Raw genomic sequence first — 18,594 nt, 5'->3', positions numbered from 1 at the left:
TAATCATATGATGAAAGGTGTTGCAGTGGAATTGGTGAGCAAATCTCCTTTGGCAGATGAACATCTTAAGCTCTTGTTACCGGCGGTGTATATCTGCCAAAGGAAATTTGCTCAGCAGTGCTCCTGCACTGTCCCGATCTGAAGGAACAACGATCAAAGATGATGGGTATTTATAGGTTCGAATTAAGGAGCAGACTTTAATTTCCTTGATCTATGCTCGATGGCCTGGCATGCGAATTGTTTCACTAACTTTATTCTCTTATCTTCATGGCATCCTCGTACGAAATTGACGTTGGATATTATTTCATGGGAAGCTCACGTGTCTCCACTGATGATTCGAAGGTATTTTAAAAATATACTTGATTTTGAAAAATTATTAGATTGTTGTTTTTTTTATTATTTCATGATGATTTTAATTTGGTGATGTAAAAATTTTAAAAAATATAATAAAAAATATTTTAATATATTTTTAAGTAAAAAACACTTTAAATAAAATACAAAACAACATTTTATATGGGATTGAGTTTTTTTTTATTTCCTTTATTTTTATTTTGTTTTTTATATTCATGAGATTGAATCCTAGAGAGCTACAGTTCAACATTAAAACATAGAAATAGAGTACAGAAACAAAATGTGCCAATAATCATGTTGCAATCTGGCCCTTCGATCCAATGATGATATGAGAGATCAAACTACGTAACAATTCTTGATCCAATACTTGTGTTTCTGGTTTGTTCATCCAATCTAGGTGGAAGTCTGCTTGGCATCTCATCCTGGTGTGGCTCCAAATCTGCATCTTTTAGCTGCTATGTTGCTATTTTTGGTATCCAATTTGCATCTTTTAGCTGCTATTTGTATTTTTGGTTTCTTGATTTGTTGATCATTTCATTACATAGATCTGCTATAGGTGAGCTGTAAACAGAATTTCTATGTTCCCGCCAGCTCTTGGCGTCTTCTAATGCAATATTATACTTTTCAACAAAAACAAATACTTGTGTTTCTGGTAACTTGTTTCAATGAATTAAATTGCTGTAATAATGGCTCTAGTTTCGGTTTAATTACTCCTCATTATGTAACTTAAAACCTTTTAGGCTTCTAATTAAAAAAAAAAATAAAAAAAAAATAAGGCAAGCATCATAAAAATATAGTGGAGTACTTTGGAGGATTCTTATTTAAAGAAAAAGAGAGCATATGTAGTGGATCAAAAACACAACTATATAAGCCTGACCAAATACCAAATAATTTGTTTATGCTCTATCTGGGGTGAAGTAACAACAAGGATGGGGAATTCCCTCTTCATTTTTCTGTCTTTGATGTACTACATCTCATACTTAAATGGGCTCATTAGGTTAATTTCTTTCCCTGAAATATTTGTTATTTTTTTTTATAATAATCAATTAATTTATTAACAAATCAACCATTCAATAATGACAGGGAGAAATATAATGAATTTAAAAAAACTATGTCATGCAAAGAAGCTCTCCTTGTACTAATCAAATCACTAGATCCCAAAGGTATATAACTACATGTAAAGAACAGAACTGGATGTCAAAACAAGATCAGAGAACAGAAAAATCCTCAAAACTCAGCATAAATAGGCGTTAATTTCTCACCCAACGACAGAACCACAATGGCCACATCAATGTTCCATGACCAGAGAAAACCCAGAATAATCCAATGACAGCTTCATCTCCAAAAATGGAATCGTCAAAGCTCAGTGATATAGAGTTTATATAGCAAACAATGGCAATTCAAATTATTTCGCTAATTTCATCCAATCTATGAAATTTACCCTTCTGTATGACAATTTCTTCTCGCTTCTCAGTACTTTGTTCCCAAACACTTAGCATCTGTCGTTTTCATCCATCATGATATAGAAAGTCAGTTTCATGTAATTTTAATTCTTAAACGTAATTTATATTTTCGTGCAAAATCTTTACATACCATTTATAATTAGACTATTACATTTCTAATCTTTTAATCGAACAGCGGAAAAATTAATAAATTTTATCTGGCAGCACATCTGCGAAGGAAACTTTAATATCTCCTTTCCGGATGGTTTAGGCACATTAAAAGGTGATAAGAGCGCGAGAGAATAGAAACAGAAAGATTACATTGAAAAAATCTTCAGATATGGTTCTAGATTTGCGGTCCTCAATCGCTTTCTAAAGCCAACAACATATTTAGCAGATCTTCTTTTTACAACGAGAATCAAAACATAGATGGTTTCCATTAGTCAGTGATTATCACTCTCCATATACTACCTTCGTACTCACCCTGAAGATAATGAAAGACACTAATTAACAGTGTAAGATGGAAAGCTGGAGTCACGCAACAAGGAAGATCCATAAGCATGTTCTCCTGTGTACTGTCAACGATTCTGAATTTATGATACTTATCTTGCTTCTTCTTGTAATAACGCAAAACTAGGCGAAGTGACTACCATGAATGTCGAATCATCTCTAAGCGATTAAGAATCTTGTTGCATTTACAATTAATTCATGAAAAATAAAATGTGCCCTGATAAATCACTTTTACATTCCCTGTAACATACACACGTCCTACTGTATGATAGAAAAAGAAGCACGATGGGAGGTTAAAAAGGAATGCTAGCTCTATCTAGAAAAGGGGGACCATGCATGATGGCTACAGTACAAGTAAAGAACAAGCTCTGGAGGAATGATCCTTGGTACATGCCAATCCATGTATCGAATATCCATTTAATGTGCGAATAATGTTTGAAATATAATTGGCTGTTGAAGCTCTGGAATTTGGCAACAATGTGTTAGAGCAACAACAATTTCCTGAGGGTAGTGATGAATAACAGTGCTATTCTCCTTTGGCAGACGTATATGGCGTTTGGACACCAAGTGGACTGCCAAAGGAGAATTGCCCCGCCATTCAACTACACTACCATTGCTGTCCCACAAGGCCCCCACCAACTTTTCTTTGTGCAGTGTTAAAAATTCAAAGTCTTTTATATATATATATATATATATATATATATATATATATATATATATATTTCTTATCAGCATTTATATATATTTGGGGAAATCAACATGTTTATATTATTGTTCTTAACGCCAATTGGTAGGTGAAAGAAATTCAGAGGCAATGATGAGGCAGAACAGATGAAGAAAATGCATACATTTCTAGATGGAAGGTGAAAGAAGTTTAGAAGCACACAGTTCCCTACCGAGACAACAGAAACTAAGTGATGAGACTGGCAAGATGAATACAACGAATGCATTTCCATTCATAGTTATGCATGAGTTATCAACCATAGATACTGATCTACGTTAGGATTTTTAGGCCAACCCCTCATGGAAGTTTCATAAGAAGGTAGAGAGTTTGATCATCTTTCAGCAAAAAAGGAAGCAATCAACTTATGTTAGAGATACTCAGCTCGATTGAGCTGCTTCCCCCACTCAGCTATCCGGTGCATGTGCTCTAAATGGATAATTGCATCTGAATTGTTACTTTCTTTTTTGCACAATTTGGTTCAAAGAATATTGTTCAATGGAGCTTACGTGAAATGTATAATTCTAATCTGTTTCTTATCATGTATGGCGTCTGTGTAAGGTCATTACTTGTTAATAATCAAGACGTATATGTTTCAGCACGTTCGCCATTATCACTCTAATATATTAAACGGTTTTTTTTTTATATAAACCTATATATAGATGTACTGTTTTTAGTGTGATAATGGCTGTAGCCTAAGGGACTTGTGAACTGGTGTTAATTCAAGCACTGTTTTTATGGGCATAGATTTGTTAGTTTGGATTTTGAAAGGAAAATAAGTTGAAAAATAATGTCTTTTATAATGCTGAACAAAAACGAATGCATTATCTTTGTCACTATGGCGGCATTATCTCTTTCACAAGTTCTGTGCGATCATCTTCTAGCTTGCCTTGCTGTTGAGAAATTAATAGAATCAATTACAGGCCGTTGAGTTATGGTGGTTGTTTTTTTCCCCTGGTTTTGTCTGTAATCTGACCTAATGAATCCTTGTTTCCTTTGAATGCTCTAATTATTCGGACTGAATTCAATAATTTTTGAATTGTGTTTTCTTCCTGTTCGTGGCGTGGTCCATGTTTTCTGACTACAAGAGACCATTCATGCTTCTCGAGCTGGTATCTAGCTAGGCTTGTGCCCGACCAAGATTTTTATGGTTCATTCAGGATGCTGGTACTTGATGCTTCCCTAAGAAATGTGTTGGTCTGTTATTTTCTTCTGTTTCCAGGATACTTACTAATTTGGCTAAGTGCCGTATATTTGTGACTCCCTTTGTTGCCTCACAAGACCTTGTTCTAAGAATGTTTTCCAATATTAATAAAGTTCACATCTTCTCAGCGAAAATTGATTTCCACTTGCTGATTGTTTGAACTAAAAATGATATTATAAAAGATCCGAAAAGCTGCTGTTCAAAAACATGGAATAATGGTTTCTCTTGTATTGAAATAACTTGGATGATTCTCCAGTGCAAAAACATAAAACTTCAAAGAAGATACAGTTCTGCCGTTTCAGAGAATTGCTGCCATGCCGGTTTCCTCCAATTTCATTGAGCAGTTGATACTTGATCCTGTGTTGGTATCTTAAGGGCGTTATTCGATTTAAACTTCTAACCTAGTGGGTTTCTGCTCATGCTTCTGCATTTCAATTCTGCAGCCTCTTGTCGTTCTTCTTGCACTCATCAATTTCTCTTATTCTTGTTTCAAATCCAGTTTAAAGAAAACCAGATTTCAGTTATGAAAAATAGAGGAATTGTTTTCTAGGTTTTATAGTTAGGGTTACTGTAATATTATTAATTTCAACACTAAAAATAAACTATGAAGAAAAATATTAAGAATAAAATAGACTGTATCATATTTTATATTATCTTGTTTATTATGACTAAATAAGATAAAAAAGCAATTATTTTATCTTGTATATTGCTACTAAATAAAATTACATCTTCGTTTGCTTTTCTATACATATTATCTCTTCTATCTCTATTATCTCTATCTTTTTTTTTTAATCTAAAACAACAACCAAACGTCACCTAAAAAGACCTGGTATATATTCGACTCAGAATATAACATTCAGGGAAGTCGAGAATGTACTTGTTTCTGGGATTCATGAATTGTTACATAATTGTGTTTAATTTGCCCCCTTGCTTATGTAGGCTGATGCATGAAGCTTCTAGTCTTCAACCGAGTCTTGCACCATCCATTAGTATATATCGGGAGCAACTCAAACTGCAATATTCATTATTTCAATGTTTTTGTATAGTAAATGATGGATTTCTTATAATTTCCTGCACCATACACTGTAGAAAGGAAATGTAATTATTATTTTAATTCTATGTAAACAAAATTCATAGAACAGACGCGCTTCTATAATGGTTATAACTTGCTAGCCCATAGAGTTCTTTTACCTGGACATTTAAGAGGAATGCCAAAGAATATTAGCGACAAATCGGTACCAGCATTTCATCTCCACAAAGTCAAGCTGCAGAAGAATTGCCGGGCAAATCTCCTTTGGCATGGCGCCGCACTCTACAGTAATGCATCGTGTTAGTGCCTGCATGCCAATGGAAGCTTGCCCTGTAATGCGACTGCACCCAGATCTCGTCGATGAATTATGGCACCAGAGGTCCATCTATTTATGCCCTCCTAGAGAAAGCATATACGGTGGAACAATGCTTTTCTTGTCTAGCCAAGGGCCTTTCTTTTTCAGGCTCCACCGCCCTTTATATTCCTTAAGTTGAAGCCACATCCTCGAAAAGAAGCTTTTTCCCAAGAGATCAAATCTTGATGAAGATTTGACCTGTTAGAAGTTGACTAGTTTATTAATTTGAAGATAATTGTCATGGCTCACACATAAAAGAGGTTTTGCACCATTTATTTCCTGCTTCGTGTCCAAACTACTGATCAAATTTTCATAAACTGACTTAGGTATTTTATCATATTATTTTCCAACAATAACATATAAAAGCAGTATACATAATTTCACATAAAGAATCCGTGAAAGTAGGATGCTTGAGGTAAGAAAATTAGCTGCCCGTAACAAAGAAAAGTAAGATGATTGAGGTAAAAGCAGGAAGAGTAGCTAGCTGTAAGAGATGCTTTAAAAGGAAGATGCGGCAGCATGTTCTCGATACCTTATCTCTTACATGCAAGTCGCCCTTCACGTTTCCAAAAGCCGCCTAACGAAGGAAAATCTCGAATTCTTGTACGCAGAAAATGGAAGCAGCATCGATCTACAATCTTTGTTTTGACTATTCACAAGTACGGATAGCGGATTGAAGAAAGAATATGCTATAATTCTGCCAGCTATGGTATCCACAGATTGTTTTCTGATGGGGTTTGTAGGCATTGCACAAACATTTATCCATTGGTTTGATATTGGACAAACATTTAAATTAAGTTATTAAACATTCAATTTTGATTTTTTCTTCCCAATTTGAATTTTCTTGTCAATAAAGCCTTCAACGGTTAAAATTAAATTGTCAATTTTTAAACTTTAGATATTTTGATCATTCCCAACTAGCCTTTAATATTTTTTTAGACATTCTACATGTTCTTCCCACTTATATATATATATATATATATATATATATATATATATATATATATATAAAAAACCTGCAGCTCATTAAAAAAATCACCACACAAGATATATATATCCAACTTCTTGTGTGGTGATTTTTTTTATGAGCGGCAAGTTTGTTTATTGATTTTTTTTCCTTTTATACATTATTTCAAATTTGTTTTGTTTAATTAGGTTGTAGTGAAGAACTAGCTAGCATATGCCAAGTGAATTCCAGTATGTGTTCAATCATGGCATTGTGGTCCAATTTCTTTCACTACCGTCACCACTATTGAAAGCCAAAAAATCTTCAGTAGTTCGTATTTCTTTTTAGATTTGGATTCGTATCTGCTTGTTATATATATATATATATACAAGTTTACCATCCGAATATACAAAATTTGCCTTAAAAATATATAAGAATCCTTATTCTTTGTTTCTCTAGTCAAATTATGGGATTACTCCCTATTTTTCCAAGCACTTAACTAATCAACAAAACCAAAATAATTAATTGTAATAATTATAAAAAAATGGGGCGCAATAATCTCACAAATAACATTAATCCACAAAATATATCAGGAGACAGAAGCAAAAGCTATGAAGAAAACAGAGGAATAAAGACATCTGTTGCGAATTACGTACTAACAGTGGTAGATGTACTGATATTGGATTGTAAAAGAGAATCGACTTGATAAAAGATAAATGCGACACCTACATGTGCACGCGTAAAATCATGCAATATGAGCTGACAAAAACACAAGAACATGCCACTGGATCTTCCCATCAATATGCTCTCTCGATCTTTTCTTGGGAATGGAGATCTAATTATTTGTGAAGCAAAAGCTACACGCTTCCATGTTATACGTCCCTTCAAGTAATCTGCAATATGACCCTTTGCGGAGGGAGAGGACCTTCTAGGGAGAAAGCTTGATGAAATTCCATCATGTTCAAAAAAATACAAGGGATATCGATTTCACAACCATATGTTCAATTTGAGCAATTAAATGCTTGGTTTTTTTTATAATATTTATTTATTTTTATTGCAATTAAATGTTTGATTTTTGAATGTTAATGTGCAGTTCCTCCCTACATCTAAAATCCCAATTTTCCATTATTTTGAAGAGACGGAGATCACATTTATCGAATCTTTATTGACCTCTATTTTACAATAAAGTAAAAAAAATCAAGTTATTTAATTAATTGAAAAATAAAAATTTGAATAATTTTGGTGCTTATTTTTTATTTATATATGATGTCTCGATTTTTATCTTTTACTTTTATTTATTTAAACAAGTTATTTAAGGCATTGGTTATAGGCAGTTCCTCATTTGTGATATCTTGAAAGGTAAAATAATTTTAAATGGAGGGTTAAATGGGCGATATTTGATAGTTGAGGGACCCAATTAGAATTATGTTTTGTTTGGGAGCCCAATTGAGAATATTTTCGTGACAGTTGGGGAATAATTACGTCCTTTTCCTTCGTTTTTTTTAAGATGAATATCAGCACAAAAGTTTAGCACAGCCACCCAATGATTTGTGACATTTACATGGAAAAACAAAAATGAATATCATAAAAAAAAACTAAAATCAGCGTGAAAATCAGAATACTCTACTCATGTATTTCGTACAATATGTATTGTTCTATAGCCCGTAGGCCTCTGATCTTTCAAGAGAAAAAAAAAACTTCAAATATAATTCTCCGAAATAATATTTAGTTATATTTTTTGTGGAATTTAATTACTGGAAGAATTTTGAAATCATGTGGATTGAAAGTATTGTTTGATGATATATTCCTCCGGACGAGCAACTGTCAATTGATGGATTGTCCTTAGAATATCCCTTTTACATGTAGAATTCCAGACTCTTCTTCGAGCTATAAATGAGCACCGGTGAACCTTGGAACTGTTCATCGGAGGAGCAAAAAGCAAAAGGCAGAATACTGAGTATGGATGCATTACTGGGCAATTCTTCTGTTGGCAGTTGGTGACTCAGACTGCACTAGCAGAGATCAAAGCAGCAAGAGTTTGCTCACTGCCAAAGAAGATTTGCCCCGCGATTCATTCTATACATTTTTTATCTTCTCTCTCAAAATTCTACAACATTGCATTAACTTTTGCATGGAATAACACTCGCATGGCCACACACACACCTTTAGGTTTATTATTTGGAGCAATTCATCGCATGCACAATCACGAGTGTAAGAAGCAATTCTATAAATAGGACCCGATAGAACAGAACTAAGGCAGTCTTTTGATTTTTCGAGTTTCGGTTCATTCCTCGAAATGGTATGCATAGTAGGCGTAAAAGAGAATGAAAAGAAAGATATTTTGAGAATGTACAAATTCATCCCAAAACTATGGTGGTAATGATTTAATCCTTCAAGAAAATAATTTATTATCCAATCTACTTAGATTTTTACGTACGATTTCATCAAATCCCTTAACTAAAATGAGTTTACCCAAGATGTTATGATTACATATAAATGTGTTGGACATGCTGAGGTGTATAAGAAGGGTGAGTAAAATAATCGACAAACCGATTAAATCAAGAAAATTCATAAAAAATAATTGAAAAATTCGAACTATAAAAAAAACAATTAAACCGATTAAAATATTAGAAAAAATTCAGTTCGATTCAGTTTTAGTTTTATAAACCTGAAATTAGAAAACCAAACTGAACTAAACTGGTTTTTTTAAGAAATAAACCAAACCAAACCGAACTGAAAAAACCAAACCGAACAAAAACTAACCCATTAGAAAGTTCAAAAAGAGTCCAAAAAACAATATAATTTTTAATTTTAATATAAAATAACCAAACCGAACCAAATCAAACCAAAACTAGTATATTGAGTTTTGATTTTTAATTTAAAATAAAAGAACTGAAACCGATTGGTTGGAACCGTTATTCTCATTTTTTTAAAAAAAAGTATAATTTTTTCATTGCCCTTAAAATAAAATAAAATTAAAAAAAGCATCCAAGGTTTTTTTTTTTTTTTTTAATGATAATCAAGGAATATATTAAAATAATCATTTAAAGAATGACCAAAGTAGAAGAGAAACTATTTGTTACAAAACCTGGAGCTTGCTAAAAACAGAGTAAATTTTGGAGGGAAAAAATCACGCAAGTAAATGTTAAATGGCCAACATTAAAAATCTAAACATTGTCAATATGAATGACTTTTATCCGTTTACTGTTGGTGTTCGTTGACCTACACAGATATTGTCTGAACTTCTTGGTGATATCATTACTTGTATAACTAAAGTTTGAATTATAATTTTTCAACTAGACCGACAATCGATACAATGTTCGAGTAAAACACAGTTTTAGTGTGATTGAATTTCATGAGAAATCATATGATTCGTAATTTTGAAGTCCAACCGATGAGGTTGAGGAAACTAGAGAACCTCAACCTCAGTCATAATCAATCGAACAACGGCATCCCATCAATTCTGATTTTTAGTTTCTATTATGCATATCGTGAGCTCATTATGACTTAACATAGAGCGCAACAACTCTCTTTCAGGTTTTGAGATCACATTCGAGGAAACTTAAGAACCTTGACTTATTGAAGCTTTCAACGCCAGCAACTTATCACGTCAATTCGACGCAACTCTGCGATTTGTCCAAAAACCATTTTAAGGGTCCAATTCCAAGATACTTTTGTAAGCTTGACAGGCTTGCATATTTGGACATTTCTAAGAACAAATTATTTGGTTCTATACCATCTTGCTTCAATTTATCATATCATAATCCAATTTTTAAATAAATTATAAAAAATAAATTAATAGAAATATATTTGAAAATGGAGTTAAAACAACACAAATTTAGGGATGAAATTATCATATTTGAGAGTAAATTGATCAAAAATTGAAGAATTAATAAGTTTAAAAATTTAATTAAAATTTGGATTAGTTTAATTAATGAAATTAGAAGAATTAATAAGTTTGTGGACTTAATTAAACTTTAATTTAATTAATTAAATAAATTCAGGGATTTAATTGAAATTAATCCAAGGGGCAAAATTAAAAGAAATTTTTTAATTATTTGAGATCCAATTGTTAAATTTTTAAAATTCAGGGGTCAAAATGAAAATGGCCATTTCTGCCGAAACGACACCATTGCTGGGTGGAACAGTCGTGCTCGTCTTTTTCATCCCGATTCAACAGGGGAGCTAGAAAATCTGTAGCAAATCTATGCCAATCGTGACCACTTCTTCTACCCACGATCTCATTCATGGATTGAATAACAGTTCTGCAAAGACATGATTGGTTTTGGGCAAGCTCCCGAGCTATATAAAAGGTAGAGCAGAGCAGAGGGCGACGAGTGGAAGACCAGAACAAACACAGACGAACAAATACATAGACGAAGAAGGAGAGTCAGGGATGACGAATGAAGAAGAAAAGCAGGAGAAAAAGACAGGGTCAGGCTGGCTAGGTCAAGCCCAGCCCATATGGGTTGAGCTGGGCCCAATTCAAAAAAAAATAAAAATTTGTGTATGCATAAAAAAAAAATTATTTATTCACCGATGCTAGAGTCACGAATAAAAATATTGATGTAAAATTATTTTATTTTATTATAATTTATTTTTATTTAGCTACATAAAAAATTAAAAAATTATGTATGCGTAAAAATAAATTTATTGAAGAACCTTGACTTATTGAAGCTTTCAACGCCAGCAACTTATCACGTCAATTTGAGGAAACTTAAGAACCTTGACTTATTGAAGCTTTCAACGCCAGCAACTTATCACGTCAATTTGACGCAACTCTGCAATGTGTCCAAAAACCATTTTAAGGGTCCAATTCCAAGAGAATTTTGTAAGCTTGACGGGCTTGCATATTTGTACCTTTTTTAGAACAAATTATTTGGTTCTATACCATCTTATTTCAATCCATCATATCATACTCTAATTTTTGAATCAATAATAAAAAAAATTAAATAGATAGAAAGATATTTGAGAATAAGGTTAAAACAACACGAATTCAAAGTTCAGGGATAAAATTATCATATTTGAGAGTAAATTGATCAGAAATTAAAGAATTAATAAGTTTAAAAATTTAACTAAAATTTGGATTAGTTTAATTAATGAAATCAAGAGAATTAATAAGTTTGTAGACTTAATTAAATTTTAATTTAATTAATTAAATAAATTCAGGGATTTAATTGAAATTAATTCAAGGTGCAAAATTAAAAGAAAATTTTTAATTATTTGAGAAGAAATTAAGGAAGTGGAGTAGTTGTTGAGAAGAAATTAACTACTGATAATAGAAGTCATTTTCTTCTCTATTGTGCCATATCTTCCACAAGACCAAATCAACGTTCAGAACACATGACTTCCCGAGTATACGAAGAAAAATCAAAGCATTTAAACAAGAAGTTGGATGTACATCCCGTTCTACAAGCTTGAAGAAAATCAATGACAAATAGACTAATGAAAATAATTGCGGAGACTAAGGTCAAGTGGAACCTCATAAGTCTGAAAAGATAACAAAAATCCTTGACTACCAAGCCACCCTCTCAAGACTAAATCAATGTCTATCATTTTCTATGAGTAGACATGATCCGAAATTATTTATTATATTGTTAATTTGAAGTTTTGAAAAAATCTTGCAACTTCACCAAACAAAATTCTTGTCTTGTTTTGAACTAAAAATTTATCTTACATTAAAAAGATATTATGTTATCCTTTTAAGTCGAAGTATTTAAACTATTTTTTTTTATCCCATATTCAAAAAAACATAATTTTTTTCCTTATGAACATAGAGTATATGTATTAAAGAACTTCAAATCTCACATTGAAAAAATAATTTCTTTCTTGTGAATATAGAGTATATATATTAAAGTGTTTCAAATCCTATATTGAAAATATATTATGTTATCATTTTAAATTGAAGTATTTAAACAAAAAGGTTTTTTTTTATTCCATATTGAAAAAATTTAAGTTTTTTCTTATGAACATAAAATACATATACAAAGGGGTTTCAAATCTTACATTGAAAAAATAACTCTTTTCTTGAAAATATAGAGTATATATATTAAAGGGTTTTAAATCTCACATTGAAAATATATTATATTATCATTTTAAGTTAAAGTATTTAAACTAAATTTTTTTTACCCCACATTGAAAAAACTTGAATTTTTTTCTTGCGAACATAGAGTATATATATTAAAAAGCATCAAATCTCATATTAAAAAGATATTATGTTATTCTTTTAAGTTAAAGCATTTAAATCAAAAAGTTTTTTTATCCCACATTGAAAAGACTTAATTTTTTTCTTATGAACATAGAATACATATATGAAAGAGCTTCAAATTCTATATTGAAAAAATATTTATTTTCTTGGAAACATAGAATATATATACTAAAGAGTTTCAAATTTCACTTTAAAAAAATAAAATATTTTTTCTAGTATTTATACAATAAACTTTAAAAAATATTAATAATTAATTAAAAATATAAAAAAAAAGATATAAGAGAAAAGCTAAATTTTTTTTTTAAAAAAAATCTCATCTAGATTCATCCAGATCATAATTCAATCTGCCAGGTCGATAGGGTTTTTAGATGGTAGTTGCACTAGCTAGTCTTGTCTTATTCATATCAGTCTAGTTATTAGTTTGACCAATTCTCAGATTAACCCACCGCACCGATACAGGTTTTAATAGGGATGGGAAATAAGACGTACGCAGATTGTTGAGTAAAGTCTTAAATTGCAAAGAAAATGCAGTGTTGTCACTATCCAATTGAATGCATGGAGAGAGCCATCGTGTAGTACAAATAGGACCTTATGTGGGTTGCCCATAAGCACATAACAAACAACAATATTCTACGTGGGAGTCCAAGTTTCGTTTTTTAAGATGGTTTTCTTCCTTTTTAGTGCCCTAAAAAACCAGGAAGTTATGGCTTCAAAATTGCTTTTTCGTTGTGTTGCTTCTTTAGTTCTTATATTATCATTCCAAAATGCACTTCAAGTATTGGATGCTGCTGTGCCGGGCCTCTTCACTGACAAGGAAGCTCTACTTTCTTTTAAATCTCAGGTAATCGTTGATCCTTCAAATACTCTTTCCTCGTGGAACGACAACTCCAGCCCCTGTAACTGGACTCGTGTTGACTGTAGCCAGGTGCATCAAAGAGTCATTGGCCTTGATTTGTCTGGCCTTAGATTGACAGGTTCCATTAGCCCACATATTGGAAACCTATCCTTTCTTCGCTCTCTTCATCTACAGGAGAACCAATTTACAGGAGTTATTCCTGATCAAATTGGTGCTCTTTTCCGTTTGAAGGTCCTTAATATGAGCTTCAACACCATCAATGGCCCAATTCCTTTGAACATAACCAATTGCTTAAATCTCCAGATCCTGGACTTGATGCAAAATGAGATCTCAGGAGCAATTCCTGAGGAACTCAGCAACCTGAAAAGCCTTGAAATCCTCAAGCTGGGTGGAAACAAGCTCTGGGGTATGATTCCACCCGTCATTGCAAACATTTCCTCTCTCCTCACCCTAGATTTAGTCACCAATAATCTTGGTGGAATGATCCCTGCCGATTTGGGTCGTCTAGAGAACTTAAAACATCTTGACCTTAGTATCAATAATCTCACCGGCGATGTTCCTCTATCCCTGTACAACATTTCTTCTTTGGTTTTCCTCGCTGTTGCTTCAAACCAACTGCGAGGTCAAATTCCAATAGATGTTGGAGATAGACTCCCAAATCTTTTAAGCTTCAATTTTTGCATAAACAAATTTAATGGTTCAATTCCATGGTCTTTGCATAATCTTACAAACATACAGAGCATCCGTATGGCACACAATCTTTTCAGTGGATCAGTGCCACCACGACTTAGAAATCTTCCCAAATTGACATTCTACAATATTGGCTTCAATCAGATAAAAAGTTCTGGTGATGAGGGTCTCGATTTTCTCTCTTCTTTTACAAACAGTAGCTACCTGAAATTTCTTGCCATCGATGGCAATCTTCTGGAGGGTCTTATTCCAGAATCCATTGGAAATCTCTCGAGATCTCTTCGAAGTTTATACTTGGGAGGAAATCAAATATATGGAAGTATACCTGCCTCAATCAGACATCTTAGCAGCTTGGCTTTGCTAAATATAAGCTATAATCATGTTTCTGGTGAAATTCCACCAGAAATTGGCGAGCTTACAGATCTGCAGGAGTTGCATTTGGCTGCAAATAAGATATCGGGGAGAATTCCGGACTCTCTTGGAAACCTCCAAAAACTCAATAAAATTGATCTTTCTGCCAACGAGTTGGTTGGAAGACTGCCCGCAACTTTTGTTAATTTCCAGCAGTTGCAGTCCATGGACCTATCCAGAAACAGGTTCAACGGAAGCATACCAAAAGAAATTTTCAATCTCTCCAGTTTGAGTGCAACTCTGAACCTGTCCAGAAACCAGCTGACAGGTCCTTTGCCTCAAGAGATCCAGAGGCTCGAAAATGTTGCAGCTGTTGATTTTTCTCACAATTATTTGTCTGGAAGCATCCCAGATACAATTGGAAGCTGTAAGAGTTTGGAGGAGTTATTCATGGGCAACAATATGTTCTCTGGTTCCATTCCGGCTACTCTAGGAGATGTGAAGGGTTTGGAAATTCTTGACCTCTCTTCGAACCAATTATCAGGCACAATACCCAAAACTCTTGAAAACTTGCAGGCCCTTCTCTTGCTGAACCTCTCATTCAACAACCTTGAAGGACTTCTTCCCAAGGAAGGAGTAGCCTTTAGAAATCTTTCTAGAATTCATGTGGAAGGGAATTCGAAGCTTTGCTTGGATTTATCTTGTTGGAACAATCAACATCGTCAAAGAATATCCACTGCAATTTCTATTGTCATTGCCGGTATAGCCGCAGTTGCAGTATGCTCAGTGATAGCCGTTTTTCTGTGCGTAAGAAAAAGAAAAGGAGAAATTATGCCGAAGTCAGACTCAATCAAGCTGCAGCATCCCAAAATCTCTTACGGACAACTTCGTGAGGCAACTGGGAGTTTTGACGCTGCAAATCTGATAGGGAAGGGAAGTTTTGGGTCAGTTTACAAAGGTGAACTTAGGGATGCGACTGAGGTGGCAGTTAAGGTGCTTGACAGCGAGAAGTATGGATCCTGGAAAAGTTTTTTGGCTGAGTGCGAGGCTTTGAAGAATGTAAGGCATCGGAATCTCATTAAACTCATCACCTCATGCTCAAGTATGGATAATAGGGGCTTACAATTTTGTGGCTTTTGGTTTATGAGTACATGCATAATGGGAGCTTGGAAGAATGGATTAAGGGAAGTAGAAGGCGATTAGATGGAGGCTTGTTGAATATTTCGGAGAGGTTAAATGTGGCAATCGATGTTGCTTGTGCTGTGGATTACCTGCACCATGACTGTGAAATTCCAGTAGTTCACTGTGATTTGAAACCAAGTAATGTGCTTGTTGACGAAGACATGACTGCAAAGGTGGGAGACTTTGGTTTGGCAAAATTGCTGGCAGAGAGAGGAGCTGATAAACAGTCAATAAGTTCCACAGCTGGCCTCAGGGGCTCTGTAGGATACATTCCTCCAGGTTAGCTATTTAACTTGATCTTGGAATCTCAAATTGTTATTTGAACACTCGCGAGTGCTTTCATGCGCCTTTCTTTCTGCTTCTGTCTGGAGATCGCTTATGTGTTTACCATTTGTTTGAGTGTGCTTGCATGTCTTTGTATCTATGTCACTGAGAGGAAAAGGGTGAGTCCGGACCATCACCACTATTCAGAGAGGTTTTCATGACCATTAAGTGTTTTATTTTTACTGTTATTTGAAAAACCCTCCATTTCATGGCCATAGCCTTGGTTTTAGTTCAACTCCCTACTTGTATCTGAAATTAAATGCATTAATTTATATTTAATTGCATTTGAAATGCATGGACGTCTGCATCGCAGAATACGGTTTAGGATTGAAAGCAACAACTTCGGGAGATGTATACAGCTATGGAGTTGTGCTGCTAGAGCTGTTCACCGGGAAGAGCCCAACACATGAAATCTTTTCTCGAGATTTGAGCCTAATCAAGTGGGTGAAGTCAGCTTTCCCTGCCAACATAGAAGAAGTAGTGGACCCTGAGCTACTCTTATCAATCAAAGATTCTCACCATGGCGCTCAGTTCGAGAGCCCTGAAAAACAGCTTGAATGCTTGATCGCTATCCTCGGCGTCGGGCTATCCTGCACCGTCGAATCTCCCGATCAGCGAATTACCATGAGGGACTCTCTTCACAAGCTGAAAAGGGCCAGAGACACCCTTCTCAAACCAACGCTTGACCACAAACCATATCTAGACTTGGAAGGTGGAATTGTTCATCGCCGCATGAAGAGTTCTTAGATATTTTACTCTCCGTCTGGTTATTGCTGGTGTTCTATTAATTAGTATTATGATTTCTATGTAAGGAGTGAAGTTTCTATTAGTTATTTTACTGTCATCCGGCGCCATGCATGCTTTTTAAGTCCCTGCTTGTATTTTATTTTGTTATACGGCAAATGAAAAATGGTTAATAATATTGGTCATTTTAGTTAAAGGTACTTCAAGCAGCACTTCTCATCGTTGCTAATCCAATTTACACATTAAAAATTGTATTCTATGCTTGGTGAGATCCTCAATTTTGTGCAAGGATACTTGGTTTTTCCATGACATTAATGTCATGATTGATTTTTATTTATGTATTTTTTTTTTATTTATAATAAAATATTTTCAATATCTCATTTGATAGGTAAACGCTTCACTAGTTTCTAATAAAAATGACATGATAACTTCAAGTATAGTTTTGAAATTTGACCCGGCTAGGCGTGTTGACCTAAGATCTAGGGATAGAACCGGGGCGGGTTAAAAAAAAACAAAAAAAGAAGAAACTTAGTGTGACCCGACGGGTTGATCCGGCCGCAAACCTGTTAACTTTTTATTTTTTTATTTAAAACGATATTATTTTAATTATTATTTTTTTAATTTGACCCAGTTAACTTGATAACCCAATTAAAAATTTTAAATCTAGATTTTAGACTGAACCGAACACCGAGCCGATTCTTAAAACAATGACTTCAAGTATATAGAATATGAATTCCTCCGTAAGAGGAAGGGGATGGACGGCGAAAAAAAAAAAAAAAGGAAGAAGAAAAGTAAACAGCCAATTAGAAGACCGCCATGCTTGATCTGAAGCCAAATGAAAGCAACACCCAATTGACTCGTGAATTTCGACTTCTGTCCCTTGCTTGAACCCCAAGTCAAGAGGTAGATATTTCAAATAACATTAGCCATCGGCAAGCATTCTCTAGTCTCATTCACGTCAGTGCCGACTCTGAGTTAAAGTCATCTCAAACAATCCCAGGTTCTTGATGCAGTACTTGAAGAAAAATCAGCCATGAAAAAATCTGTGTTGTCAGTATCCAAATGAATGCCTGAAAGAGGGCAATGCTTTTCGATTCAATAGATTAATGAGAATTCAGCAAAGAAAAAAGCTGTGCTGTCAGTTATCCTCAAACCAGTTTATATAAATCAACGAAGATTAAGCTTCCGTTTGGATACGCTATTTGTTTCGTTTGGAAACGTGATTTAAACCATATTTTTAAAAAAAATTTAATTTTTTTATTAAAATTTAATATGATTTATATATTTTGAATTGTTTTGATGTGCTGATATTAAAAATAATTTAAAAAAAATAAAAAAAAAATCATTGACATGCATTTCAATACGAAAAGTTATTTGAAAAGCAACCGCTATCACACTGTCAAACATACTTTAAATCTCCTCCTTTTTCAGAATATCATTAGGCCAGCTGTTTATAAATTAAGATTCATTATCTGTAGGGTTTCTTAATGACTGTTTATGTTATTTTGTAGAATTTCATGATTTATAAAACTAAATTTAACATACGGTATATCAATATTGGATTTAATGACAAATGGATGCCTAAAAAACAGAAACATTACAAGCATTAAACTTCAAATGATAACAATTCATGATTGTTATAAAATGTTTAACAAGATATGAGAGAATGCCCTAAACATG

The 18,594-nt window shown here is 33.7% G+C and overlaps 1 protein-coding gene across 1 annotated transcript; it reads left to right on the top strand.

The window, feature by feature from the left end:
• The first annotated feature begins 13,353 nt into the window (after window positions 1-13,353).
• Window positions 13,354-17,110, top strand: LOC118063055 (uncharacterized). The gene is given in 3 exon segments (XM_073408556.1): window positions 13,354-15,798; window positions 15,801-16,125; window positions 16,484-17,110. Coding segments are annotated over 3 exon segments (3,129 nt in total). The 5' UTR covers window positions 13,354-13,428; the 3' UTR covers window positions 16,918-17,110.
• The last annotated feature ends 1,484 nt before the right edge of the window (window positions 17,111-18,594 follow it).

The sequence above is a fragment of the Populus alba genome, chromosome 4, assembly GCF_005239225.2.
Source record: "Populus alba chromosome 4, ASM523922v2, whole genome shotgun sequence".
Taxonomy (NCBI): Eukaryota; Viridiplantae; Streptophyta; class Magnoliopsida; order Malpighiales; family Salicaceae; genus Populus; species Populus alba.
The sequence above is the reverse complement of the archived record's forward strand: the minus strand, read 5'-3'. Positions and strand labels throughout refer to the sequence as shown.